Genomic DNA, 27,520 nt, shown 5'->3' with positions numbered 1-27,520 from the left:
ACTCATTATTCCTGTTATAACCCATTTAAGTTCATATTTAGTTGAAAAAAAAAAAGTCAAAAGGAAAATTAACAGGCTTACATTCATCCCTCCTGCCAGCGCACACCACAAAAATGGTCTCCTCTTAACAGTTAAGCTCTCCTGTGTGGTTTCCACTGAAGGGGCATTAAGCTGGAGCAGTGAATTAGGGGGTTGTGTATGAAGGGGTACAAGGGGTAGAGATCTCGTGCCTTTTCCTGAGGGATTTTTTGTGCGTTAACACTGATATAATGGTGCCTGGCTATGACAAAGATGAGCAGCTGAGAAATACATGTAATAAATAATGCACATAAACACGCAAGATCATTTCTAAGGGAAGTAAAGTGGAAGCCAGCCTTTTTAGCTCACGGCTAATGTGGTGGAATAATAAAACTCCTTCTGAGATGCTGTTGTCTGGCTTGACACGCTTTGTTTTTCTCCTTAACAGGGGAAGTGTTCTTGCAGATTAAAGGCCCGCTAGAAAACACATATAAAATCTATTGCTATCGCCATGATGATGCACACACCATGCTGGAATCCTATGAAAAGGATGAAGAACTGAAGCAGCATTTAAGAGACTGTGTACAGTCCTTAAAGTAAGATCTTTTCAAATGATGATTTCTGTCCATAGTCAGCTGCCTGGCAGGGAACATTTTAAATGGATGTAGATGAAAGGTCCCCTGTAAATCCAGAGTTTTATGAGGCTTGCTGGAAGCTCTGGCTTATGCTGCTTTCATGAAAAGATGACAAGCCAGGGGCCGTGATTAGAGTTCTTTCTAAGATGGCCAAAAATAGTACATGGAAAGTTGTTCTTCCCTTAGCTTCAGTGCCCCATACTGGCAAAAAAATGCTGCATCATATCATGGGCTACTGGGAACACCTTGCCCAGCTCCCAGGAAACTTGCTGCTCCTGTTTTCAGCAAATCTATTGCCTGAATTAAAATAGCCTGTAACAGAGCTATTCATGTGCACTGGTGTTTCTGGGTCCCTGTTGCACCGCCCCAGGGACATGGAGTGGCTGTGGGTGCTGGACACCTCATGATGGGAGTATTTGAGACCGAACAGTGTTGGAGCAAGCTGCCAGGTCCCACCACTGGAAGGTGCTATGTGCCGTCAGCTCCAGTGCCAGCCCCTCAGGGAAATGTGTCAAGAACTGGGGGTACCACAGAATAATGGATCCATCTTTCCTCCAGTGTAGCTTCCTCCTGCAGCCAGTCGCAGGAACCAGCTCATCCACTCGATGGATCCCCTTGCCCCCTCACTTTCCAAAAGCACCATCACACAGAGCTGTCATGAGGGAACGCGCCATGGTCTTTCAGATCAGAGGTCTAGCTCCAGCTCCAGGAAAGGCCCATGCTACATGCTTGTAGCAGAGATGTAAAGCTGTCACAAATAATGCAGCGTACATCAACAACTGGTATTTCAACAACACCCCTGTTAGTGATCGGTCTGCAGAGGTGTGTTAAGACGTAGGAGAAGTATGTCCAAGTGAAATCTGGAAGGAGCGGTGGAGGAAAATATTAACAACCTTAAAAGAAAAATGTTCACCTTGAAGACAGATTATGTCGAAAATAAGGCTTATTTTGTGAAACATGTCCAGTTATTAAATACATAACAAAGTATATGTGCAGGGTACTTAGGTTTTAGCTACATGAGAAGTTAAAGAAATAGATATTCATATCAACTCAGGCTTTCAAGCTAAGGGATGGCCAGGTATCTCCCCTAAGGGGGTGTTTTAGTTGCTGATGCCTACAATATTCTCTTCTGGCTAATCAAGAGAAGCCACTACTGTCATTCATTAATCCCTGCTGCTGAGGCAAGGGGACATGGAAGGAAATAAAGATAGTGTCCACATACATGCTAGTGTGGATGCTGCTACTTGAGTTCTAGAGCCGGCAAGAGGAGCTCCTGTTCCAACATCACAGCTGGGATTTGTGAAGGATATTTTGTGTTGGGCCATTGTAGCCTTTGCTAGCAGGAAGTGACCAGGCCTTCCTCACAATGAAGCCATGTTTTGTCTTGTTCTTTCCTGATTAGACTTTAAACAGGAACCGACAAAAAAATGCACTGGTGCATGTACACTATGCTGTGTTTTTCCCCAGTGTCTAAACACCACAGCCAATTCAACTACTAAGACCTGAAAGTGCACACCCAAATACAGAGTTGTGGGCACCTAAATCTGTTACTACTGACTAGAGAATACTTGCCCTAGGAAGAAAATTATGCAGCATTTTTACGAAATAAGTTATAGGCTGTTTTCCATTGTGAAGACATAAGAAGTGCAGGGGCTGGTGACTATTCTTGAAAAATGTTTATGTCTTAAATAATTCTTTTTTCTTGGAAACAATATTTTTCCATTTAAAAAAAAAAAATTATAATGGCCTAACATTACTAGGGGCTTCTGTTTCTCAGCTGAGTAATATCTGCCATGTGAAAAACAAGTTCTACATCAGAAGCAATTTGAGAGTGGCACTCTGCACATCTTTACAGACAAATCAGATTTAATTAGCCATGCTGAGATTCCTATTCCTCCTGTTGACTGAAGAGGAAAAATTCCATCCCAAAATGTAGGTGTCTGCCTTGGAGACATGTGCAAATCCAGATTCTGTAGAGTCCACTGTTACAGCAGTGATTATGCAAACAGGGGATGTTGTTTACTAGCTTAGCCAAAGAAATGCAGCTGGTAAAAATGAAAGGATGCTGGCAACTACCTGCTCTGCTTTCAGCCTGAAGTTGCTTGGTCAACTATTACAGGGGCAGAGGGACATTATAAGCACGCCAAGTGCTGACAGTGCAGAAGCTATGAAAGCACCAGCTTCCAGATGCTCAGTTAGGCACCGGTGGGCAAGGAGATAAGAGTTCAGGCAGTCAAAAAGCAGTGGCTGACAACGTGATGTCAGGAAAACCTAACACAGAGACTGAGCAACATTTTTGTTCTCTTGCATTTGAGTGAATTTATACCATAAGGAAAATATTCTATGCACATGTTTGCATGTTTCCAAACTACAATTGTACGTTCCTGCTGCTTTCAGTATATGTATCAAACACCATCCTCCTCTGAAGAGGTTTCAGTTGACATGTAGCCTACAAAAAACCTAACAGCTTCTTTGATTCTGTATCTGAAAAGGCTGAAATATATTCTTTCTCATTTAGAAATACACTTCTATTTAAAGGGAGTAGACAGGAATGCATGTAAAGTGTAATAATGATATGTTTAATGTTACTTTTTGTATTAAAGACTTGATGTTATTTACCGTTGTTGGCACAGTGACCCAAACTTCCTTCTCTAACACTGTTAGGATAAGACTGGGTCTTATAGCCAAAGCCAGGTTTCTGACAATCCTTTCTCATTTGGGGCTGTCCTTACAAAAAGATACAGGGCCAGATTCACCAGTACCCTCTGGTTGTTTTGTGCAGTTCTGCTGACACATAGCAGCCATAAACCTAAGCTAACTGGCCAGTTATGGCTGCTCTGTGTCACTGAAGTGTATCTGAGAATCTGGCCCTCGATCTGTATAAATTCTTTTAGGAGGAATCTAATATATGTTTTGTTTTCTTCTCTTTTTCAGAAAGATATATGAGGAAGAGTAAGTACTAGAAGCCTTTCCTACATGTAAAATAATCTTTAAAATATCTATAATTTATCTTCAGTATGCTTAAAACTGTAGATGTGGCAATTTTAAGAACACAAGCCTTTTGTGTCGGTGTAACCCATAGATTTTTCCAGGACATATGTGATAAAGACTCTCAGTTTTAATTTTCCTAAGCCTATCTAGTTTTATAATTACCACTGTACTAGCCTGCCATATCTTTCAAAACTTATGGTTTATGAAGCTACTTAATTTGGTTACTAATTGATTCAGACCCCTTTATTATCACTTCCCTGTCTCATAAATGTGCTTAGAGAGCTCTGAGGTCTGCAGGAGTGCATGTCAATAGCATAGTGTCAGTCTTCAAAACTCAGACACTCTGAAATCATCTTGCAGAGGTCTCTGTAGACCTGCTAGAATATGTCAGGTTCACAGGTAAAGCTGTTTCTGAGGTGATGCCCCTTTTGGTAGCCCTATATGAAAAGTCCACCTTAGGATATTCCCTCTGACAGTGGCTGGAAGAACGTGAGAAAAGAACAAACTCATTGCAACACTTTGCTAGAATACTCACCCAGACACTGAAAACTTGTGGCTAAAGGATTTCTGTGCCAAATGTGACATCTTTGAAAAGCTGTAAAGGAGTGTTTACCACAGCTGCAGTTTCTGGACATCCAGCAGGCTGGGATCATTGAAATACAGCATCTCTTGAAGTTACCTGTAGGGAGAGGTCAGAGGAGGGGTTAGCTGAACTGAAGAAAATAATTACAACTCCAGACAGGAATGTTAAGAGAGAAAAGGGGAGCCAGTGTGCTCTGTGTGGGTAGGAGAGGAACATCTGTAAAGCCAGAGAATCTGTTAATCAGTCAGTCACACATCGTAAGTAAAATCTGTGTAAAATACACTTTGAAGGATTTGCATGTTGGAATTCTGCAGTTGGGGTTTTCAAGTTTTAGACTATGATAGGAAATAGTTTTTCTGCATTTTGTTTTGGTAAGGGACATTCTTGTATACTCCTGTCTCCCAGGGAATGGGGCTTCAAGAGGAACAAAATATCTAGAGAGTCACAATAACATCATGTGAGAAAGCAACACGTGTGGAAATAGCACAAGACTGGCTGCTCTGCCTTGTGTATCCTGATCAGAAATGAACGCCTAGTTTCCTCCTTCAAATGGCTTCCAGTGGAGTGTAGGATACAACTAACTTTCTGAGTTTAAACTGGCTTTTATAAAGCTGTGCAGAGCGCGATGAGCCAGGTTTAGTTGTGGGACCCTCCCTGAGCTTGGCTGCTTGCACAGTGTGATGGTGTTCACCTTCCCTGCTGACCAGCAGGGCACTCAGAAATGCCATCACCTGCAACTCAGCTTAGAAGTTGCAGAGCCTCGGCAGCACTCGGGCAGGACTGCACCCAAAAATCTGGTTCATGTTGAACTGGAAAATACAGTGTAACTCACCCTCAATGGTCTGTGAGGTTGCTGCTCCCAGACTGCTTTTCATTCAGCCATGATCAGGGAAACAATTACATGAATACCAGACAGGGCTGTCCTTTGCTAGCAGCTCAACAGGTTACATTCTGCTTGGCTTAACAACTGTGCAGCCTCAGTGAATTCCCTGGGTTTGCCCGAGAGCCTTACAGCGCAGTGAATTATCTGCCCTACATGCCTTGTACTAAAATGAACTCACGCACAGTAAACGACGAAGCCCGAGAATTTAAGCCATGCTGCAGCCTGTGGTGCCCACACACCATTTCAAAACCACCAAGCTGAGTGTGACACCAGCCTCAGCCCTGCGGTACCACATCGGCTATTGTGTTTGGCACTGGACCCAGCTGCTGGGTGATGACAGCGAGTGAAATGAGATCCTGAATCGCCTATCTTTGCATAGCTCACCACCCTGTGTGTTTTAAACAGGTGGGAATCCTTCTGCATTTGTGACTTTGTTTTGAGGAGGGAAGGAGGAAGGGTATGTTGTAAAGCTCACTGCAGTTAAGCCAGCTGCATTGACTGCAGAGCTACAGTGCTAATTTGCAATGAGATTAGTACAGCTACATGTGACCTAGAATACTTGCTAAACTCACAATAACATGGGGGGAAGGCTGAAGGAGCATCACAAATGAATTATCAACTTAATTTTCTGCACAATAGATGTCACAAGCCGTTACTCGCCTGTTTCGGTTGCGTGGCAGGGCTGTGTCCTGCCCCGGTGCCCAGGTGCATCCTAATGGGGCACACTGCAAATGGGACTCGTCCAGGGAGAGTGGCTATCATCAGCTAATCTTGCTGGGGAGAATTAGATGAGTTGAACTTTGTGGCATTTCGTGCCCCAGGGAGTCATTATCTTATAACAAACCTACTATCTCTCAAACCATATTGCAAGACTGTGTCATGCAGATATGCGAACAGAGGGCTGTTTATCACTTGGGCAGCTGTCCAAAGTGCAACTATATAAAGAGAAGACACTTGAAGATTTTTCCATTCATGAGGCAGCTTTATAGATTTGCATTCATGGGGCTTTTCAGAGAAAACAATAACAATTTAAGATTTTTTTTTCATTATTGCTGCCAGAAGCTGAAAAAAGGGAAAATAGCTCTCTATTTAATGTAGGATACAGGGAAAACGAGGGGGATTGAAATGATGAGAAGGTTTGGGGACATCAAGAAGCCTTAAAAGGCATCTACTGTTAATTTTTTTTCGTGCAGAACTTTTTTACAGATAATGCCTGTGTGAGAGAGATGGTTTAAATATGCAGATGTCTCTTCTCAAAGGCATTCAAATTGTTAATTAGTCAGCAGTAAGGATTGGCTCTTGTACTTTTTATACATATAAAAGTGGGAATGAAAGCTTTTTTATTTTTCTCTTTTACTCTTCCTGCTGCACAAAACAATAGATGTCAGCCTGCAAAACCAAGTGGCTGTTCCCTGTTTTTTGTACTTTCCTTCTACATTGCGTTTGTTATTCCATCTTTCCATATGCAGAAATCCTTCTTTGCCTAGCATTAACTCTTGCATGGTTCACATCAAGCAACATTTTTTCCCTCCAAAGCAGCCTTTTCGGGCATGCAAATGGGAAGCTTGCTCTGTTTTACTGCCCTTCACACTGTTACCGACAGCTCATGCTCAGTTTCAAAGGGGAGGTCCGTGAGTTGCAGGTGGTTTGTGCCAGCACTGGTGCTAGATCACTGTCTGGACTGCTCAGGAGTGTGCTGTAACAAGGGGAGACAAGGGACATGTCTGTCCCGCTGCTGGAGCCTCAGTAGCAGCTGGCCCTGGCCCTCGGGCTTGGTCACCTGGTGTTACCTAACCCGGGGAGGCCCCATGTTTCTACCAGCCGTGTGGATGGTAATGAAGGCACGTGTGGCTCCGTCCTGCCCTTCCCTGTTTTCTTCCAGGCTGTTGTGACAGCCTTCAAAGTGCACAGCCTCTCCCCCTTCAAGCCTAGAGAGCGTGAGCAAAGCTTTTGTTCAGAGCGGAGCATGGATTCAGCTGGCTGGTAACTGCCTTGCGTGGGGGCCGGAGAGCTCGGGTGGCCTGGATGGGCTGAGCCGTTTGGGTGCCTGGGGAAGCTGCTCCGCTGCCCCCACCAAGCCAGTGGGGCTCGAACCTAGAGCCACAGAGCATCCCTGTGCCAGTGCTGGAAGCTGTGACTTTCCTACCCTCATTCTGCCACCCTAGGCAGCTGCCTGCTCTGCCTTCGTGTAAAGTGACTTCCAGCAGGTTGGATCAAGCCTGGGTGAACATCCTGTATGTTCAGCATTTCTCCAGGCCAGATCCGGTACCTTTGGAAGCTCAGGTATCCTTAGAAATAACCCACTGGCAGACAGCAAAGAAAAAGCACAGGTGAAAGACAGTAAAACTTGAGGGTGGCTGTGTCGAGCTGGGAGGTGGTGTGAGAAGGGATGCAGCCCTGACCATGAACGGGCGTCCCATTTACTTGCAGCAGAGATGTTGCAATTTTAAGCCTGAGGGGCCGGAGGAGGATGTAATAGCCTCACTCAGACAGTTTCTCAAACTTCCTGTTATTTGTTCTTCCACCTACCATCTCCCTTCCTGGGTGTTTGTGGTGTGTAAGTTGTACCGCATGCACCCTCAAGACTGAGTGGGACAGTTTCAGAGGTAATGTCTAAGCAATAGTCTAGAGGGTTGCTGAAAACACAGAAAACTCAGACCTGGTATGTATTTTTCATTGAGGGGGCGAGAGGAGGGTTTCGTTTACAACGGCCCTTGTTCCCTGACAGATGTAGCTTATTTTTTTACTTGAGGGGTAATTGTACTTAAGTGACTATGACTCAGTGCAAAGCACTGCTCTGGTTTTGATATTTTCTGTAGCTGAATGTTCAACTGAAGGATATAAAAGGCAGCATGTCTAAATGACTAGACAGAAATAATAAGTTTTTGTCTTCAAGGAGTTTCTCCTTATGTGACAATTTTTTTTGTATAAATTATAGAGGAAAGCCAAATCTCACGGACATGGGATCCCTGATGATCAAACCAGTGCAACGGGTGATGAAATATCCCTTGTTACTCTGTGAACTCTTGAATTCAACTCCTGCTTCTCACCCCGACCACAAGGTGCTACAAGATGCCCTTTTTGCTATGAAAAACATTAATGTGAACATCAATGAACTTAAAAGGAGGAAAGACTTAGGTAAGAAAAAGGCACAGTAAGTTCTGTCTTTTTAGGTTTGGGCTGGCAATTATAAGACAGGTTTCAACTCCAGTCATATCGCTACAACAGCTTTGGCTGCTGCTAGCCGAGCTTTGTGATACGCTGGGTTTTAAGAAGGTAACAGATGCCTTAATGTCACCTGTCCTCATCCAGCTATGTTATCTGACTGGTAACTCCAGAAATACAAAAATGATGAAAGAATTCATCCTTGTTCATTGTCCCTAATGCAGTTGCAAACACTGCAACATAATTAAGATGCAGTAATAGCAATACTTCTTATAGACTTGCCACATTGAAGCCCTAACTTCATTCTTCCCAAGGCTAGTGTTGATAACAGGTTTTTCATCATCTCAAGCGTTTTCACACAAGATTACAGCAGGTGACATCAAAGTGTCTGCTTTCAAATGGTTTCATATTTGTGTGCCTGTCCCTGTGAAAAGCCCTGCAAATACAGATTATTAGTGTCATGAAATTCTCTCTCTCTCTGCAGTGCTGAAGTATAAGAAGAATGATGATGATGAAACCCTTAAAGAAAAGTTTTCCCGACTGAATATCCACTCCATTAGCAAGAAATCCAAGAGGGTCACCAGTCACCTGAAATTACTGACGGGGGGAGAACCTCAGGTACTTACTCATCCAACTGCTGATTTGCATTGGCAGCTTCAGTTCTGCTTTTGCACTGGGCATTTTTAAAAACAGGTTGGAAATGGAGTTTGTGGTGTTGCTTTTTTTCTGTATTTTTTATAAAGTCTTTTTCTGACTGTCACAGAAGACAGGAAAGATCTCTGTGATTGAAATAGAAAACAACGTAATGTGTTCTCCACCTTTTCCTTTATTATCTAAGAGTTTCTCAAACTTCTGATCTTCACCAGAGAGGAAGTGACTGGTAGTTTTGTAAAACTGATCCTGAGTTCGATGCTTTGTGGGCAGACTGGCAATAGTCATTGTCGGTGCTGAGAACGTGTCCGGTCTGTCTTGCTCTGCAGTGTACCATTCAGGTTCCGAACACAGGAGGAAGATGAGCACTGCTTCGGATTAGGAAAGGCCATGGTGTGTGTAAGGACTTGGAACTGTCAAAACTACCAGAGGCAAAGAGCCCTGTGATAAGTCTGATGGGTGTTGGGTAGCCAAAAATAAAACACTCCTTCATAATTTCTAGGTTGTAATTCAAAACCTAGCAGGATAAACATTTTCAGGAAAGCTTAAAACTAAATCTCAAAGAAAATCAATTACAACTGACCTTGAGAATGATATCCAGTGCACCTCACTGCATGAGATGGCTGATTACACAAGGTCACTTGCCTTTCTAGATGTGACTTTACAAGCTACGTGCCATTTTTTCCTAGTTTGTTTTTTATCAGTGTTTTCCCCCTTTCTCTGACGCAAACTACCCACATTTATTTTTTCTGTTCATTTATTTGTACAGTGGAAATTTTTGTATTCAGAATGGGACACCAGCAAGGCTATAAAATCAGAGGAAAACAGGGAATTAAATTTGATTAAGGGGAGATGTGATCTTTTTTTCTTTAGAAGCTTGGGTTTTTGTTTTTGTTTTGTGTTTGTTTAAGCTTAAAACATCTGAGAATCATTTTAGAATCTCCTGCTTAATTAGACTAAGTTCCCAATTCACATCTCTGAAACATGCTGTGACCCTTACAGCTGAAGACGAGACTTGATATTTCTCAAATTCCTCAAGTAAAAGGTAGGCTGGAATACTGAAATAAACGTATTTTCAGTTTTTTTTTTCTCCAGCTAGCATAAAAAAAAAAGTAGTACAAACCTATTTCCAGCGACTGAGGTCTCCGGCTGAGGCTGGCATGGCTGTAGAGGTAACAGCGCCCCCTGCAGCCTGCCTGCGGGAAAGCGCTCCGGCACCACAAAGAAGCACCCAGGGGACTAACGCCACGACATCAAAAATATCTTACAATTTTCACCCCTGTTTCCTCAAATGGATCAACAATATACAGAAAATAAAGAGTTCTGTTGGCACACGTAGGTGTGCTTGTAATAAAGCAACTCCCTCCTTCCAAAAGGATTAAAAGTTAAATTCTCTGTCACGTTGCCCCGTGCCTTTGACTTTTCTTGGATTAAAATTAGAGTTTGGGAGAATTAGGGGCTGACCCGTTCTGTTTGCAAAGGGAGGAGTTCAGGGAAGGTTTGGTGTTTTTTCAGCAGTGCTCTGGATGTTTCTTTCATTAGCCAGGCTCTTCTGGACTGCCAAAATAACAGTGCAAACATCTATTTTAGGTGAAAGATGAAACTTTTAATAAGGAAGAAAAGTTGTTTCGAAGTTTAGAGAAGACTGTGAAATTGTGCATGAAGAACATTTCGCTCTCCTCACAACATCTACAGGTGGGTACAGGCCTTTTTTGAAACCTGTAACCACAAACCATGTCCATAACCAGTTTAGCACACATTTATGCCACTGGTTAGGCAACACCAAAATATTTATAAGCAGGCCTGTTTACATCAAGATATTAAATAAATGAGCTGTGCTGCTCCTGCATTACTGAGCCCATGGCAAAGAGGTTTTGAAGCCCACACTTCTGGATTTTCCCCTTTGCACAACCAGGCTCTACAGAGACCCACAAGCGCAGTACAGAAAAGCAATTGCTGTCTGGTGGCACAGTTAGGACTTTCAGTCACTGTGTAAAGCTGTCATACGGGTCAGGCACATCTGCTGCAGTGAAGCACCAACTGCTTCTCATTAAAAATGGAAGAACCGAGTTGCAGCCACATGAATTAAAATGTCCTAAAATACATATCCTGGATGTGAAGAGTCCTTCCTAGATCCTGCTGCTACGTTGTGTTAAGGGTGTTTGCATTAGGTGTATGAAGTGCTACAGTGCTGTAAATGTCTTTGCTTTAATCCTCCTCTCCCAAGATGTCTGTTCGTTTGCAACTTACCAACTTTTCCCTCTCGTGGACAAATTGCCAACTTTGTAGATGACATGAGGCCCTTCAAAGTGTGCCCAAACCAGACACAAAGGCTGTTTGGGAGGTGGGTAAGATCGATAGCCAGCTGGCCAGAGCTTATTGCAAGTGCACCTCATTTAGTTCAGCAAATAGGGGAAGGCCAGTGAGCTCAGCCGGCAGGAGTTGTTGCCTGGAATGGTGTTGACAACTCCTTATCCAAAGAGATGCACACTTCATTAAGATTAAAACTCAGAGTAAGTGAAGTACACTGCTGTAGTCCTACTTAGTCCTCCAGAAGAGGCCTTTGAGGGTGCATGGGTCTTGAGCTGGTTTCTTGCTGAGGAGTAGCTAAGTTCCAGTGGGACATTCACTAGGTTGGGGCATAAGTTTTTCAGTTGAACATTAACAACTTGATTCTTACATAGTTTACACTGAAAATAGACAAAACAGGAAAATATTATTACAGGAAACAATCCCACAATGGCTGGCAACTGCACAGCAACTGCACAGGTGTCACAGATGGAAAATATTTCTGATTCCATCAGTATTACTGCAGTATCTGCATGAGTGAATGCAGTATATTAAAACAGATCATAATGCAGTTTCATCTTCCTACAAACTTCTCATTTAGGATTCCATACATCTGGCTGCACAGAATATAACTGGGCTTCAGGAAATCTTGCAAGACAAAGATGACAGTGTCAACAACTGTTTGAAAAAACAGAACAACACTGCAAATCTCTGTGAAGACCTTGTAAGTTTATGCAATGTCCACTGTTACACAGCTATCTGTACGTGTGAGAAAACAGGGCTATGTGGGAAAGACAGGAAAGAGCAAAAACATAGGAATCCATTGGGAAAGATGAATGGGTTTTTTTGTTCAGTTTCTGTAAGAAAGAAGATAAAATTCAGTGTAAGTGCACTGTGTTTTCCCTAGAAGAGCTAAAGAAAACTTTTCAATCTAAATTCCTGGCTTTAAACTACAATCTTTGTGCTAAATTGGCGTGTTTCATCTAAGCTTTAGACAAGAGCAGCAGATCTTTGCTTTGCTACTTTTGTTACCAACACACAGTTTTAGAACAACTTTTGTGATCTTTGTTGCACTCGTGAACTATTAGCTCCTGGAATCACAGATTCGTGAAAGTCCCAGCTGTATTTCAAATAAGTTACTATCCTTCATACAGGGAAACCGTGAAAAATGTGAATATAGCCCATGCGAATTAAAAAGCAATTAAAAAAATAAAAAAGGGAATAGTTTTTCAACTCGTCTCTTGCTTTCAGGGTCCAAGTAAACTCTTAATGCCTGGCTCTACTAAGATAGACTAAAATGTCTCTTCAGAATGGGGAAGGCTGCTTCTTCAATTTGCCTAGGCTGGAAAAATTCAGAGGTGGAGGTTTTCCTACACTTTTCTAGGTTTGTGCTGATTAAAATACAGCCATTCGATCCTTTCCAAAAACCGCAGAGTTTGCCAAGAAACAGAAGGATCTTTGACAGACCCCATCCTCTGAGATAATGACAAGGAAGTGAGATGTTGTATTTCATTTCCTCTGAAGTCCCTGCAGTTGAAAAGAATCTCAAAAATTAATATCAATAATCAGAAAGATATTTTCAATGTCTTTACCAGAAATAACTGCATAAAGTGCAGAGGAGTACCCCTCTATCATTGCAGAGGTGAGTGTGTCCAGTATGGAAGATGCCCCTATATTCAAAAACATCAAAGAAGAGAAGAAGCCATTCAACAATAGATGAAACAGAAAACTTTTTTTCAGAAAAACTATTGTAACTCCTATTGGCTCATGACCCAGCTATTCTGAAGGTCTATGTAATTAAAAAAAGCCAAAAACCCTAAAACTTAATCTTATTCGTTTTTAACTATACATATTGTTATTAACCTTGTTAATTTCTACTTTTTATCTATTTATTTCTGTGTCTTGGATTTCCAAGATTACAAGGATTCTCTATCCTATCTGCGAGTTTTTTTAAAAAAAGCTTTTGTCCTGACATTGCACAATGAGTTGATTTTCTCACTGAACAACCCATAGTGTTATTCATATGTTGTCCTGGAAGGGTATTATCAAGGGAGATCTCAACAATGGGCTCAGGTTAGTATTTTTATTTCTTTGTGCATTTGTCAATAATGAATACCTTCCTCTGTCATTATATTTTAGGGCAGAAATCCACAATAGCCTCTTTTCTTCCAGAAATCAGGTCCAGCAGCTTGGAAAAATTGTTTTCTTAATTTATCAAAAATTGGTTTTCTAAACACAGCCCAGTTTTTCAGGTGGAAAAGAAGTAGGAACCATCTAGCCAGTGTACATCATCTTGGCCTTGGAAAAGCAATTCTGGTGCTAGGATGGCTCCATCCTCAACTGTGGTGTGTTACAGAGGGCAGAAGGACAGCTGCTTTCTTATTTTCACATTCAACCCAACAACTTAATTCACGTAGGACATCCAAGAGCTTCAATATGATGATGAGTTTCACTCACTACAAGCCTGTGCTGTATTTGAACAAGTGACTTACAACAATAAATTTTATTTCATGCAATATTAATCCCTTGAGACAATTAGAGACTAATGGAAAAGTCTGAGAAAGACTTTGTTTTTTTACCAGGTGTCTAATTTCGTTGATTACTACAGATAAAACCAACAAGCATAACATAATTTAATCAAATCAAGTGATTGTTTGTGTTTGCTTAAACAGGAATTGAGTTACAGCTGTTTCAGGGTGTGTGTGTGTGTGGGCAAAAAAAAAAAAAAGCTTTGATAGCATTCAAGGCTGCAAGACTGCCATTTAACAAGACTCCATTGCCTCTAGACTGTATAGTGGCATGGGCCTTCCAGTGATAGAAATCCCAGTTTTATTGGACCACTTCACCAATCCTTGCCCAGTTTTTCCTCAGCAGTAACATGCTGAGGGCAGTACCTCAGGCTGCATGCTCCAAGGGACCATTACCATTACCAGACACTTCATGCTGCAAAACTATTACCTGTCTTTTGCAGTGCTGTGAAGGAGATTCTAACTCCTGCTAGACCCTTGAAGCTGCCTCTGACAGCAATGCTTTGTGAAGAGTAGCTAACAGATTGCTTGATAGGCTGCCTTCAGGCTTAACCTGTTACTGGGTCTGAAGGACTGTCTGATACAAGTAGGTCTGTTTTATACCTTTCCAGATGGCTCAGCTGGACAAGCTTGTTTTGACTCCTCTCTCAGCCCTACAAGCCTTGTTTTCAGGCCCACAGAAGCTCATCCAGAAGCGCTATGATAAGTTGTTGGACTACAACAGTTACCTTCAGAGGTCAACAAGAGAAGAGCTGGACCTGGCAAAGAAAGACTATGAGGCTCTAAATGCACAGCTAGTGGAAGAACTTCAGGTATTCAACAGAGCAGCCAAAAAGATTGTGTTGAACTGCCTGCATTGCTTCATCACCCTCCTCAGGAATATTATGTCTGCAGCACTTCAATCAAATTCTGCTGTGGCGGTGCCTGTTCCAGTAAGTACATTAGAAACAGGTGTAGGTCTGCCTTTATTTTCTTTTTTCTTTCTGTTTGATTGACTAAAGTTATGTAGGACACCTACCTACAATCTATACTGATTTTGTTTGTTCTGCTTAGCACAGTCAGGTTTGGGGTTTTTTTTTCCCTTGCAAGCTCAGTAAAAGTTAAATTCTGAGCTCAAGTTTTGTCAGGCCTGGACTTTCCATTGAGAATGATCCTAATGCAGCTGTTCCAGCTGTTACACTGATAATAACAACAAGAACATCACAGTAAGGCAAAAAGGAGGGAGCTACAAGCATTTTAGTTTTTGTTTCTTAGCATTTACCCTGAGTAGCCCAGAAAACACAGGAAGATCAGTTCTAAGAAAGCACGTGAACTGTTGCTGCTAGACCTGCAGTGTCACAGATGATGGCAAGAGAAACAAATTCGGAGATCTGATGAAATAACTTCTGTGAAAAGCAAGTTGCTTTTAAACCCAAAAATGTTGCAGAAGCTCCTGCAGACATGTCTAAGCAGTAAGGAATAGCTTCATCTATGTTGGCTTTTTTACAAAGTTCAAACCAGTTCACTTACGTAGCCAAAGGTACCAAAGTCTGAGGTACCAAGGTCTGAGCTACGCAGAAGGGCATTAGTTCCTCCAGCCCACTCTACTCTTTCTGGGCACTATGATCATTACCTGAAGAATGAAGCTGAGAAATTATTCTTAATTTGTGTGAAAATCACAGCGTTTCAGTTTTGCTGTACTTCTGCCTAGAGGACTTGAACCCCCTGAGAAACACAGCTGCAATAATCCAAATCCACTCACCTGGATTGGAGCAAGACTCTATATAGGAAACTTACCGTAGTGAGGCAATTCTGGAACATTCCTTTCCATCAAGGCCCGAACACAGCATGTTATAGTCAGGGGCAGCTGAAAAATTAAGAAAGCAAGATCAAGATCAAAACATAGAGCTGAGCTGCTTAATGGGAAAATGAAGGCTTTCCTGCGTGAAGAAATTGCATCCCTGTAATTTGACGATTTTATGTTTTGAAAGCTGTTGTGTCAAGCAGTTTTCTGTGAGGCTCTGCCTACAAAATTACCTTCTTTTTCTATTTTATGTTTACATCAGCAAATACACTTGTGGTTAGGCACAAACCAAAAGCACTTACCCATTGCCACAGACAGAGCTTCATCATACTCAACGATTTTTAACCTGGTGGCAGCACCTACTTGCACAAACACGCAGCTGTGGGGTAAGCTACTCCAAGCCTTGCAGCACATTGGCCACTCTGATAGCTGCTGAGATGCACATTTGCATCTGAAAGCAGGTGGCTCAGTAGCATAAGTGCAAGGCTGTTCATTTTCATCACTGTTTAGAATATTATTTGGTGATTTAACTTAAATTAGTATGTCTTTTAAATCTAATAGCAATCAAACTTTCTTTAAGCAAGGACCGACCTTTTCTTCCCATCTTGTACTTAGCACACTACGGCTCTGCAGAAAATAGCAGTAACTTGTCAGATTTCCTGACTCTTAGCATTCAGCCCACTAAACCAAATCTGCCCTCTCAAATCTCCTTACCATTTTGTTCACATGATCTAACCCACCTTTGTGTTTGCAGCTGTCTTCCTCAAGCATCTGTGAAGTGCAGAATCAGTTGATGGAGGAGGTTCACAAGCTGAATTTTGTAAAAGAAAACAGCAGTGCAACCTTTATTGAGAGAAAATTGAGCTTTGAAAAAAAAAAACCTGCCCCTTCTCTGGTGAGTACTACACATTTGATTTGTGTATGAAGCATCCTCTTTTGATTGCTTTTGATTCAAATCCATTTTTAGGCCACCTAGAGGTTTGGGCTTGGTCTCTTCATTGGGACTCTGAATCAGGTTGTTGGAATGAAGCTCTTCCATTGACCAGTAACCTCTGAAGATTTTTCACTCTTTTTTTCATGTTATTATCTTGAAATTCTCTCTGATCACCCTTAGGTCTTTAAGCACATGTTAAGTCTAAGGTTGTATATGTAAACTTCCATTACATCTTTGTTAAATACTTCTACAGTGCATCTTAGTCTTCTAATTCAGAACTTTTTTTTTCCCCTCTTCTTCAACTGTGGTTATGTGTACTGGTATTTACACACATATACACACACATACACTCCCACAGCTGAAGATTCAAAAAATCCACCAGGAAATCTGTGTCCCCCTGGTTCCCAGTCTTATTAGACATTTCCAGAGCTTTCAGGAGTCTAGTTTACACCAAGATAAAACCTCAAGTGCAGATTTAAAGTAGAAGCTGAAGAAGCTGTAGGATCCATTTTATCGTCAGTAAGGATTCTGTGGTACGTTAGGATCACATTGATGTGCGGTACCTCCCTCCCTGCCCTCTAACCAAGCTCTGAGTGAATATGCTTCCAGCAGTTAATGGCACCTTGCCCTTATTTAATGATGCAATTTCACACAAAAAGCAGACTATTTGGGTACCACTTGATTTTTCTGCGTTATCATGCAAGTTGCTATGTGACCTTAGCACACTTCAGCTGATTTTTGGATTATGCTTTTTTTTTTTTTTTGTGATATTACATAGGAATTCAAAGATCATTGCTATGGAAAAACAAGCAAATGACAGTTCACATACAGAATAGGCCTTTATCAAAATTCCTACATTTCTTTAAAATCTACCCTTTATTGCTCACCTATTAATATTGCAGTTGGACAGGTCCTTGCTGCATATGCAAAGGAGGTTTGGTTACATATAGCTGCGTAAATAACTCCTTGATCTGTGTGTAGAAGTGTAAGGTCCATTGCCACAAGCAGCATACACTTGTTTTTGTACATCTGTGTTGCTCTAGAAATGGCCTCAGCATTATTCCCGGTGAGTAGTATTTTTGCTTTTCAGCTTGAACCCACACATCAAACAGAAGGCCACAGGTCCAAGCTGTTGTCTACGTACAGCACAGAATTGCTGTACCAAGCTAAGCGCAAGTGCAATGCCACGCAGGAATTTGATATTGATTTACATGAAGGAGAACTGGTGGCTGTTGTGGAGCAAAAGGACCCCTTTGGAAGTACAAGCAGATGGCTTGTTGACACAGGAAGTAAGTTCTCTGCACAAACATCCCAATAACAGCTTCCCTTTGGGATATTGATTTCTTTTCATTCCGGCCCCATCTGTTTGCCTCTGTCATACTGACAGCTGCATAAAATGGTTGGTTTTGAAATGGTTTTAGCAGTATTTTGCTGTTTATTTTCTCTTTTTTTGTTCTGGTGTCTAGTCCTTAAAGGGTATGTGTACTCCTCCTTCCTGAGGCCTTACAATCCAGTCAAAACACAGAAGGACGTAGCAGAAAATGGCTTCGGTGATGACGATTTTGATAATATCAGCCTCTTTGTCTCTTCACGGCCCTCTGCTGACAGCAGCACAAGAAGTCAGGGGCACAAAAAGAGTGACAGCAGCTCATCTCTTCACTTCTGTGAAAATCCCACAGCTAATGGCACAAGGACCGATGCTTTTCAGGATACGGATGATCACCATGTAAGTATGATACGTGCTGTGCCTATCTTCTCATTGTTCCTACTTCAAATCTAGAATTATACTGCTTGTAACTTCAATGGTTTCCTTTTACACTAGAAAAGACTGGCACTAATCTGTCAGTACAACATGGGAATTCATTATCCTCTGTTCTTTGCCTTTCTTAAATTGCTATAAGGTAGGAAAAGATTATCAGTTAAACCGTGAATTGCCGTCCTGTGTCACCTAAAACACACTGTTGCAGTACCCCACCCCATGTACAATGCCTCAAGGTTCTCCCTATGGAGCAGGAACCTGCAAAATAGCTCAGTTTGGAGGATTTTTTCCACTTAATGTTGACAAGAAAGCTGTAGTAATGCCGACCAGCAAGGCACAGAAATGACCTGTGTGCCACATTTGAGTACTGGAGCTTTAGGAAAGGTGATTATGCCTAAGGAAACCTTGCTGGAAAATTCTCCATCCAATCCAAGGCAGCTTGATGCGACAGAAACAGGCACTTGGTGTGAGCTGAAAACCTTACTAGTGTAGTAAGGTGATGACGTCTCAGAGCTTGGTTTATTCCACCCCAGCAGAATTTTCCAGATCCTTCAGTTTTACTTTTTATCTTGGCCCTATTCATTGTAGTCTGTCTAGCAACTACAGACCATGTAGTTGCACACTGGTTTGTTTATGTTATGACACATTTTCTGAATACAGAATTCACACTAATACACACTGACAAGATAAAATGTGGCTACATGTCTGAATTCAGATTTTTACTTTTGTGGCTTTCCTTTTTCAGACCTTCTATGCTGTTTATGCATTTCAAGCAAGAAATGATCAGGAACTCAGCCTTCAGGAGTACCAGAAGGTTAGGATACTTCGGTTTTCTGACCTAAGTGGCAATAAAGAATGGTGGCTAGCAGAAGCAAAAGGTCAGAAAGGATATGTACCATCTAATTATCTCGGGAAGATGACATACGCATAGGAACAGACAGGCCCATTGAGCCAGTTTCTCTGAAGTAGACAGAATAATCACCTATTACAGTTTGCAGCAAGCAATGGAAACTCACAAGTGAATGACAGAAGCCATAGTATCTGGTACAGCACACAGATGATATTGAGAACCTCCATCCTCCAAAAGCCATCACCTTGTCAAGACATTGAGGTGGAAACATTTAATGGGAAGACTAATTCTGAGTAACATCATGAAGAGCTTTTCTATTACCCCATAATTTTCTCTCAAAGCGTCCCACATCAAGAGTGAACCTACAATTACAAATTGCAGCTAAAATTACATTTTTCTTCCATGATATTCAAGCATGATATTCAAGATTAAGAGAATTAGCCCTGAAAATGGACAAATTGAAGTCTTCCAGGATGCTGTAGTTCAGGCTGAATTGTTCCTGAACTGCTTTCTCAATGAACATAGACACATCCTAAAACTTGAGCTTTTTTGTTTGTTTTCATCCTCAGCCACTTTTGTAATGAACCTTTTTCTCAGTAAGAAAAGAAAAAAGGGTTCAATTTTTGTAGGAAACATTTCAATTTCAAACCTACCAAATGTGGTGGTGCCAATGGGTGGTTCCAGGGAAGAAGATATGTTTAGTTCAATATGGAAATGGAGGGAAGGAAAGAGAGGGCACAAGAAACAGGTACTGTGAAATAAAGAAGTTATAATTTTCAAACTAATTACACAACTACTTTATACGGTACAAACCAGTTTGTAGCAATATGAAATTGCCCCAGGTTTGCAATTCCACATACGTCTCCACACTAATGGCTTTATAGTGCAAGATCTGTGAAGTGAAACAAAACCCGTTTTATCAGACTTGGGACATTTATTAAAATGAGAAAAAAAATAATCCAGCAGTGCCTTTCAATGAATATTAACTGCCTATCTGATTCCTTAGGTCAGATATAGGGATCATAACACATAGTGAATAAGCTAGGACTTAAGATGCATCAAAATTTTTCTTCCAGGAAAAAAAAATAAATCATCATTCTCAAAGTTCCTGATGTTAGATTGGACGGTGAAGAATGTATCGATGGGCTGATTCACTGTTTGCAGAATTCAGAGTCAAAAGCCCTGTATTTTGCTAAAGTATCTTCAAAATGGTTGAAGCTATTTTAACAAGTTAATATAGTTCATGTTGGATCTTCAGTGAGCATACAAAGCAAGAAATCCCAAGGAGGATCTGAAAGTCAAGTGGTACTTCTTTAGGTTTACTGACTAAGGCAATCCTTAGGTCAGGCTGGTGCCCTACACTTGAGCTAGACTGAGCAGTGATGTAACATCTCATTGCTATTACCATCAATAACTGAGTGTTCAGTGCAGTTGATTTCAATACAGCAATGCCTAGGTCCTCCAGTGGTAAGTGGGGACCTTCTCATGCTAAGCATTGCAAAAAGGACACAAAAAGTATATGCCTGCATCTGACAGTGTAACTGAAGGTAAATTCCTGTCAGGCATTTTCTGTATTCCTGCATAATTGCTTATAACTGACTGTCTATTAAAATGGAAACACTATTAAAGTTAAGCGGGGTGGTGTGTGTGTTGCTGATCAAGGGTATACAGAAATTGTTCTAAAACTTTTGTATAAGTTTCTGCTTCCTATAGTTGAAGTGTGGAGTATGAAGATGAAATGATTCAAAACCCCTACTGAGGTGTAATAGGAAATCACTTGTCAGCAAAGAAAGGATGAGAAAAGTTAGGGCAGTTGATGCAAACAATAGTTTTTGCTACACTAATGAACCTACTTTCATTTTCTTCAGTGTCCCAAATTTTCGTATTATTTCCCTAAAAGGTAAAGCAAGTTCTCAATCTTGCTCAGAAGTTCTTAAGTTCCCAGAGATGGACTTTCAGAAACTGGTATGTGAAACTCTGTGAACTACTGCAATCCAAAAAGCAGTGATAACAGATAATGTATTTTGCATAACTGTACATCACCTCACACATTTAAATTCTGCTGTTTCCACAGCAAGCAACAAAGATTCTAATTAATTTTATTAATGGATGTATCTGTTTTTATGGAAAACTTTGCCTATAGTTAAATGAAGAAAATAAAGCTCTGGAGAGGGAGTACCAGCTTGGAAGAATGGACTGAAAGACTCTCCTCTACTAAGCTTGCACTGCTTTGGCTTTTATATTTTAAGATTATGGGGAAGATGCACACAAGAAGCTTTTCAGTATGTCTTACAATATAGAATATTTTATTTGGAGATGATCTATACTTTGCAATAGTTGAAACAGTTTTAGAAATGACCGAATTATACTTAATAGGCTTAATGCAGTCATGTAAACACAATGATGAAGATTTGTATTTCAGACAGTGAAATTCATTGAAGGCAAGAGTCAGGAAAAAAAAGATTCCTGAAGTCTTAGCTCCGAGAACTCAGCTTGAGTCATAGGGAGAGCTCTGATTTTGAGTGTTGGGTACACCTGTGAAAAATCAGGCTCTGTGAAGGTGTCTCAAAGCGTACTCAAATGCTGCTTTCCAGAATATTCACTAGCTATCCTGAAGTAACAAGGAATGAAGGATGAAATATACTGGAGCTGGCAACCTATATTTCATTGAACTTCTGTGAGACTTGGAAACTCCTTGTAGGCCATATGAAATCCCAGTGTATGGTTAGGACCCATAATAACTTTTATATTGTGGGGTAATTTGTAAATCTTTATTACAGCCTTGTAACTTGGGATCCAGGAAAAATGTAGTGCTTTACTTCATTTCAGAAAGTCAAAGTTTTAGCTGTTATAATGTGATATTACAGATATACTGCAAAGTTTTATTTTTGTTTAAGAGATGAACGCAAACCACAATTGCTCTTTGAAGATGCTCTTTGAATCTAAATCCTTCCTAAATTAAGGAGATTTACAACAATTTGTATCAGGCTCAGACAAATTTTTGTTAAGCTTTAAGTACTAGAAACTGAGTTGTTAGGGCTCCAGAAATTCTTAAGAATGTGCAATGCTTTTCAACTGTTTCTTTAATGTAGAGAAGGTTACAGTACTCTTAAGAGTTTTCTTATTCTGATTAATGACAAAACTAATTTTTATTTTGATTGAAGCAGGGTCAGGCTGCAGTTTAATGGTCCCATCTTGCATTTATTCAAATATGCATTTTACTTAATTGAACCATTGTAACAACAAGCATGTACAAGTACTTCCAAGATTGGGTCCACTCAAACTGAAGTGTTTCTTCATTCAGGGAGTATTTTTAAGTGTTGTCATTGATAACCTGGAACCCAGAAAACATCCAAGTCAATGAACAGCAGTCTCTGGCTCTGACCTCTGGCACCTGTGTGCTTCACCATCTTACCTCTGCTTGGATGATGCCTGTGAACTTTAAGCAAGGATTCGCCTTTTCAATGCAAACACAGATTGAAGAGTTACTCCTGACTTTTCATCTTAGGAAGCTTCACTGAGTAATTACATCCTCCAAACACGAAAGTATATTTTTGCTGTCATTTTAAGACAGCTTGTAAAAATGCAGATATGTGAAGTGGACCTAACAGCTGCAACAGGAAACATAGCCATGACAATCCTTGTGCCTGTGGATCTATTACTTACAATTCCTCTTACAATACTGTTTGTTCAGAAATGGTGAAAAAATCTTATTCTAAATTATTGTAATAATAAAAATCTATTTTCATAATTATCAGTTTCTTTTTTTTTAAACAGTATTTTTTCCAGAAGCAGAGCTTTATATGCTATCCAAGATCTGCCTTCTATTGTGAACTATAAAAAGCATCACTGTAAAATTAGCAGAGCAGAGGAAACAGGCAGTTGCCTCAGGTAAAACGCTGCATTTCTAGCATGCATCCTAGCTTATCTATCAATATATTTTGTCAAACACTATGAAAATACTGAGTAGATCTCAAAATACACTTCAAGTTTCCCCATGCTGCTTAGTCCTGTTCTTTTCTAGCTGCTCCTGAGGCTGTGACCATTATTTACTGCTGCATCCAGCCAGAGGTCTGTCACGAGTTGTAGTAGATAAAAGCCCGTGTTACTAAAATAAATTACAGAACTTTGTGTTAGATCTTTCCTCTTAGATCCAGGTATTGCCAGCACCCCCCTAACCCAGCCAGAAGGAGGACTCATGGAACCAGAGTAACCTATTGTTTTAAATTACCAAGGGTATCAGAATTTGGGCATCAATGAAAAAAAATATTTAAGTGGAAGTAAAACATTACCATACTGATTTATAAGATAGATAAGGAAAGTCAAGTAAGTACTTTTATAGTAAATCCCAGAGCAGTATGGTTTGGGGATGAGGTACGCTTCTCATAAATCAGAAGGGCCTTTCTACTTTCTTCCCTGTACTAGATTCCTTCCCCTGACGTGCAAATTCAGTCAAACAATCCTGTAGAACAGACTCCTTTCCTGAAAATACGGTTGTTAATTCCATCCTAACTATAACTTCAAAGCAGAAAGCAACTGTTCCCTTCAACCTACTGTTTTGCAGCAGTGCCTACCTTACATATTCAACTAAACAACTGATTTAGAAGACCAGGTCTGTGCTGTAAATCCTTCCTGATATAATACTTCAAAGAATCACAATCCTAACTGACGTTTTTTTTACCAACAGAAAGACTTTTTGTTTCATTTAGGAAGCTGGGGAAATTTACAGTGGAAGAAAGTCTTTTGGCGTTACAAATTGCAGCTCTTTTGCAGATTTTGCTAACACAGTAATATCAGCAAGTCCAGCTAGACTTGGCTTTATTAGAAGGAAAAAACAGGCACATATAAAAGGTATACTAGAAGTTATTTTCTTCTAAATGATTAGGAGATAACCTACAGTCAACCTCTGCCAGTTACAGATGTAAAAACATCAGGATATACTTGAATCAAGTCTCAGAGGTATTTTAAATGGCACTAGCTACCACAATTTAAAAACAAAGGTGAACTTTTTCTGCTTTGTTCACCCCATACATGGTGCCTAAAGTAACCTGCACAGTTCCTATGTAAGATCCTGAACCCTCTCAAGCAAAACTCTATGTATATTCATCAGAGGCAAGATAAAGGCAGCTAGCACCTTGAACCTTCCTGTGGGAGCAGGTTTTACCTACTAGAGTGAACACTTTACATAAGGATGCTCTAGCATTAAAAGAATCTATCTTCACATTCTACTTCATGGCATTAGCAACATTCTGATTAACATTCAGGAAGAAAATATGCCTTCTGTTTGCTAATGGAAACTGCTGCAGTGTGTTTTCCTACTATACCACCATTCAAAACCTTTTGTGCTAGAGAGGAAGAAGGATGGGCTGATCATAAAGCAATAAAAGTTGTGGATTCCTCCTCCTCATGCTGTTATTTTTATATCGTCCTGGAAGCTGCAGGCACTACAAAGACAAAGGCTTTCTTTTTTCCCTCCGCAGGAAGTAAGAGTTGAAAAAGTATGCAAATTCTCCAGGTAGCTGAGGCAATCCTGAGTAAATGAAACTATTCTTTTAGATGCTTAAGAAACCTTAGCCTAAATCTTAATTGGGGAGAACAGAGAGATGTGGGAAATAGGTGATGTATCAGCTTTACACATGCTTAAAATACAGGATGGCTAAGAAAAGCTGTAGCTTTCACCTGCCTATGAAAGTCTGTGTGGTAGGCTGAGCTTAGCTGGATGTCAGGTGCCCACCAAAGCCCCTCACTATCACTCCCCCTCCTCAGCTGGACATGGTGGAGAGAAAATAAGATACAAGTCTCATGGGTCAAGGTAAGGACAGGGAGAGATCATTCACCACTTACCACTGTGGGCAAAAGAAACTCAACTTAAGGAAAGTTAATTTATTACCAGAGCAGGATAACGAGAAAATAAGAACCAAATCTTAAAAACACCTTCCTTCCACCCCTCCCTTCTTCCCAGGTTTAACCTTCCTCCTGATTTTCTCTACCTGCTCCTCCCAGCAGCACAGGGAAACAGGGAATGGGGGCTGCGGTCAGATCATCACATGTCTCTGCTGCTCCTTCCTCCTCACACTCTTCCCCTGCTCCAGCACGGGATCCCTTCCATGGGAGACAGCTCTCCATGAACTTCTCCAACACGAGTCCTTCCCCCTTCATGAACCGCTCCAGCTGTGCAGTCCTCCAGGAACAGACTGCTCCAACGTAGGTCACCCCCAGGAGCTCATGTCCTGCCAGCAAACCTGATCCAGCACAGGGTCCTCTCTCCACAGGTCCTGCCAGGAACCTTCTTAAATATGCTATCACAGAGGCACTACCACTGTCACTGCTGGGCTTGGCCTTGGCCAGCGGTGGGTCCACATTGGAGCCAACTGGCATTAGCTCCATCCGACACAGGGGAAGCTTCTAGCAGCTTCTCACAGAAGCCACCCCTGTAGCCCCCCTGCTATCAAAACCTCGCCACACAAACATAATAGAGTCTAAGCTGATTTCATGTTTAAAAATGCTACGTTCACCACAGAAGGAATGGAGAGAGGATTGCAGAGTGCTGGTCACAGACAGCAAGAGTCAAGATAATTTTCTAGTGCTCAGCCTGAACCAGTTCTTGTGAGTCAAACAACCTGGAGCAGCTGGGACAAAGAGAGGGATCACAAGCTGTGAAGAACAGCTCAGGGGTGCAAGTGGAGAGCTGGAAGACCTGATACTTTCTCAACTACCTGTCTTAGTCATGGTGGTAAGCATAACCTATGGGTGGCTGGGACAGATTTGAAGGAGTGTAACAGAACCCAGCAGGATACATGGAAATAGCTCGAGGGGCACTTGCGGTTGTAAGAGCTAGGTCTAGTCAGGAAAATGTCACAGATGCCTCCACAGGAAGCTCCCGAGAGGCAGTCACAGCGCCTACAAACTTCCTTTGTAACAGCATCTGGGCTAAACGCAAGACTGCTAGGGCTGTAGAGGGCTTGTGTTCTGCAAAGCGAAGACAGACAAAGCTGATCCCACACAAGGGCCCGAAAGTGGAAATTTAATGTATTCAGCTTGAACAATACCCACACATACAAATTCCTCTTTCTCCTCCCTGCCCCCATTCAAGCTCATTATATCATTAGCACTTAGGCAGAGGACCCAAGATGCCAGTAGGATACAAATCACCTTGGACACTACTGATGCCTCAATGCACCTGTGTCCTGGCACTGCTTCTCTCTTGTAATAATCCCATGGCATCTGCTTCATTTGCTCCTGGAACTGAGACACTAGCACAGATACACCAGTTCCCATAAAAGCAAAACATGAACGCTCATTTTCACACAGGGCTAAAGGAATATATTCATCTCTCTGAGCAGTCCTTCCTATTTGAAAGTCTATGCTATTACAAATACTGTAACGGCTAACATACCTTACATCAGTATTTCAGACACTTGCAAATCCACAAGGGAACTAGTAGAGGAGGAAAAAAGGAAGTCTGTGAGTTGAGGAGAAAGGAAGACAGTTTCTGAATACTTCTACCCCCTGCCCAAATCAAACAAACCCTTCATCCCATGGATGCTCTGGGAGGGACAGTGGTGTATTAGGATCCCAGTTCTGGGTTACATAGATCCTAATACTTGGCCTCCCAAGTTCCAGAGCCTGGCCTTTGTACCTTCAGACACTGTTGGCAGGCTAGCCAACCTGAAATCCAAGCAGGGAGCTTGCTACAGGTCTTAGATTAATATGAATCTGACACTGTGCCACATCAGAATTGGTGAGGTGATATGTAATTTTTTCCTCCAATTACAACTCAAGGGATAAAACAGGTACCATAATACAGCTGGTTAATATGAGTCTCCTAGCATTTCTTTGTGAATGTATTTTTGCAGCCAGGAGACTGGAATTAGCTTCCTATAAGCTTAAGACTCTTCTAAATCTCTAACATGTCCTGGCCCTTCTCTCCAGATTGCTTCTGGAAATCCACCTCTTCTTCCCAGGATTCAACCCATCTACATACCAGCCTTGAAAGATCCAATGCCCATATCCAGTTAGAAGTTCTGCAACACTTGCTAGTAAATTCAAATACAGGGTCTTCCAGTAGATTTGGGAAAGCATGCATGAGCAGAGTGTTCCATCTAAAACACAAATCACTGGGGGGACATGGAAAGAAACTTCTAGAATATACAGAATCCATTTGCTACTTTGAGTATCATGAAGGAAGACATGCACATATTTCTGTTTCTATCTCCTACAGAAATTGCTGGAACAGGTTTTCCAACTGATTTCAAAACTTACATATTTTTTAAAAAAGCAACAACTCCCTCTCCTTAGAAACTAACCAACAGGGCTAGAAAAGTGTTTTTATCTATCTGAAGTATTCAACAGTGACCAACACTATCACTAACTACTAAAGAGATTTCTGCCTTTGTATGAGAAAACAGAAATTTTAGGTAATTGTACAGGCTATGGTAGAACATAGAGAGA

The 27,520-nt window shown here is 41.2% G+C and overlaps 1 protein-coding gene and 1 long non-coding RNA gene across 4 annotated transcripts in view; one reads left to right on the top strand and one right to left on the bottom strand.

Moving 5' to 3' along the window:
* ARHGEF38 (Rho guanine nucleotide exchange factor 38) overlaps positions 1 to 19,463 on the top strand; it is a 36,345-nt gene extending 16,882 nt beyond the window's left edge. Inside the window, exons 4-14 of the mRNA XM_005238085.4 lie at positions 467 to 614; positions 3,588 to 3,605; positions 8,049 to 8,248; positions 8,760 to 8,893; positions 10,517 to 10,621; positions 11,817 to 11,939; positions 14,355 to 14,675; positions 16,281 to 16,421; positions 17,551 to 17,749; positions 17,927 to 18,186; positions 18,965 to 19,463. Coding sequence (XP_005238142.2) covers positions 467 to 614; positions 3,588 to 3,605; positions 8,049 to 8,248; positions 8,760 to 8,893; positions 10,517 to 10,621; positions 11,817 to 11,939; positions 14,355 to 14,675; positions 16,281 to 16,421; positions 17,551 to 17,749; positions 17,927 to 18,186; positions 18,965 to 19,150 — 1,835 coding nt within the window. The 3' untranslated portion in view covers positions 19,151 to 19,463. The remainder of the gene's footprint in view (positions 1 to 466; positions 615 to 3,587; positions 3,606 to 8,048; positions 8,249 to 8,759; positions 8,894 to 10,516; positions 10,622 to 11,816; positions 11,940 to 14,354; positions 14,676 to 16,280; positions 16,422 to 17,550; positions 17,750 to 17,926; positions 18,187 to 18,964) is intronic.
* LOC114012334 (uncharacterized) lies at positions 608 to 16,361 on the bottom strand. 3 transcript variants are annotated; one of them, XR_008746090.1, is made up of 4 exons: positions 16,267 to 16,361; positions 15,520 to 15,589; positions 4,180 to 4,323; positions 608 to 1,513 (listed from the first exon to the last, which is right to left on the bottom strand). It is a non-coding gene; the product is annotated as an uncharacterized LOC114012334 (long non-coding RNA). The 3 variants fall into 3 exon arrangements; XR_003554722.2 differs by lacking the exons at positions 608 to 1,513; positions 4,180 to 4,323 and adding exons at positions 11,933 to 12,072; positions 12,808 to 12,885; XR_008746089.1 differs by lacking the exons at positions 608 to 1,513; positions 4,180 to 4,323 and adding an exon at positions 11,933 to 12,885.
* Positions 19,464 to 27,520: the final 8,057 nt, after the last annotated feature.

This window comes from Falco peregrinus, chromosome 2, assembly GCF_023634155.1.
Source record: "Falco peregrinus isolate bFalPer1 chromosome 2, bFalPer1.pri, whole genome shotgun sequence".
NCBI lineage: Eukaryota > Metazoa > Chordata > Aves > Falconiformes > Falconidae > Falco > Falco peregrinus.
Note: the sequence above shows the minus strand (reverse complement) of the source record. Positions and strands in the feature narration are given on the sequence as shown.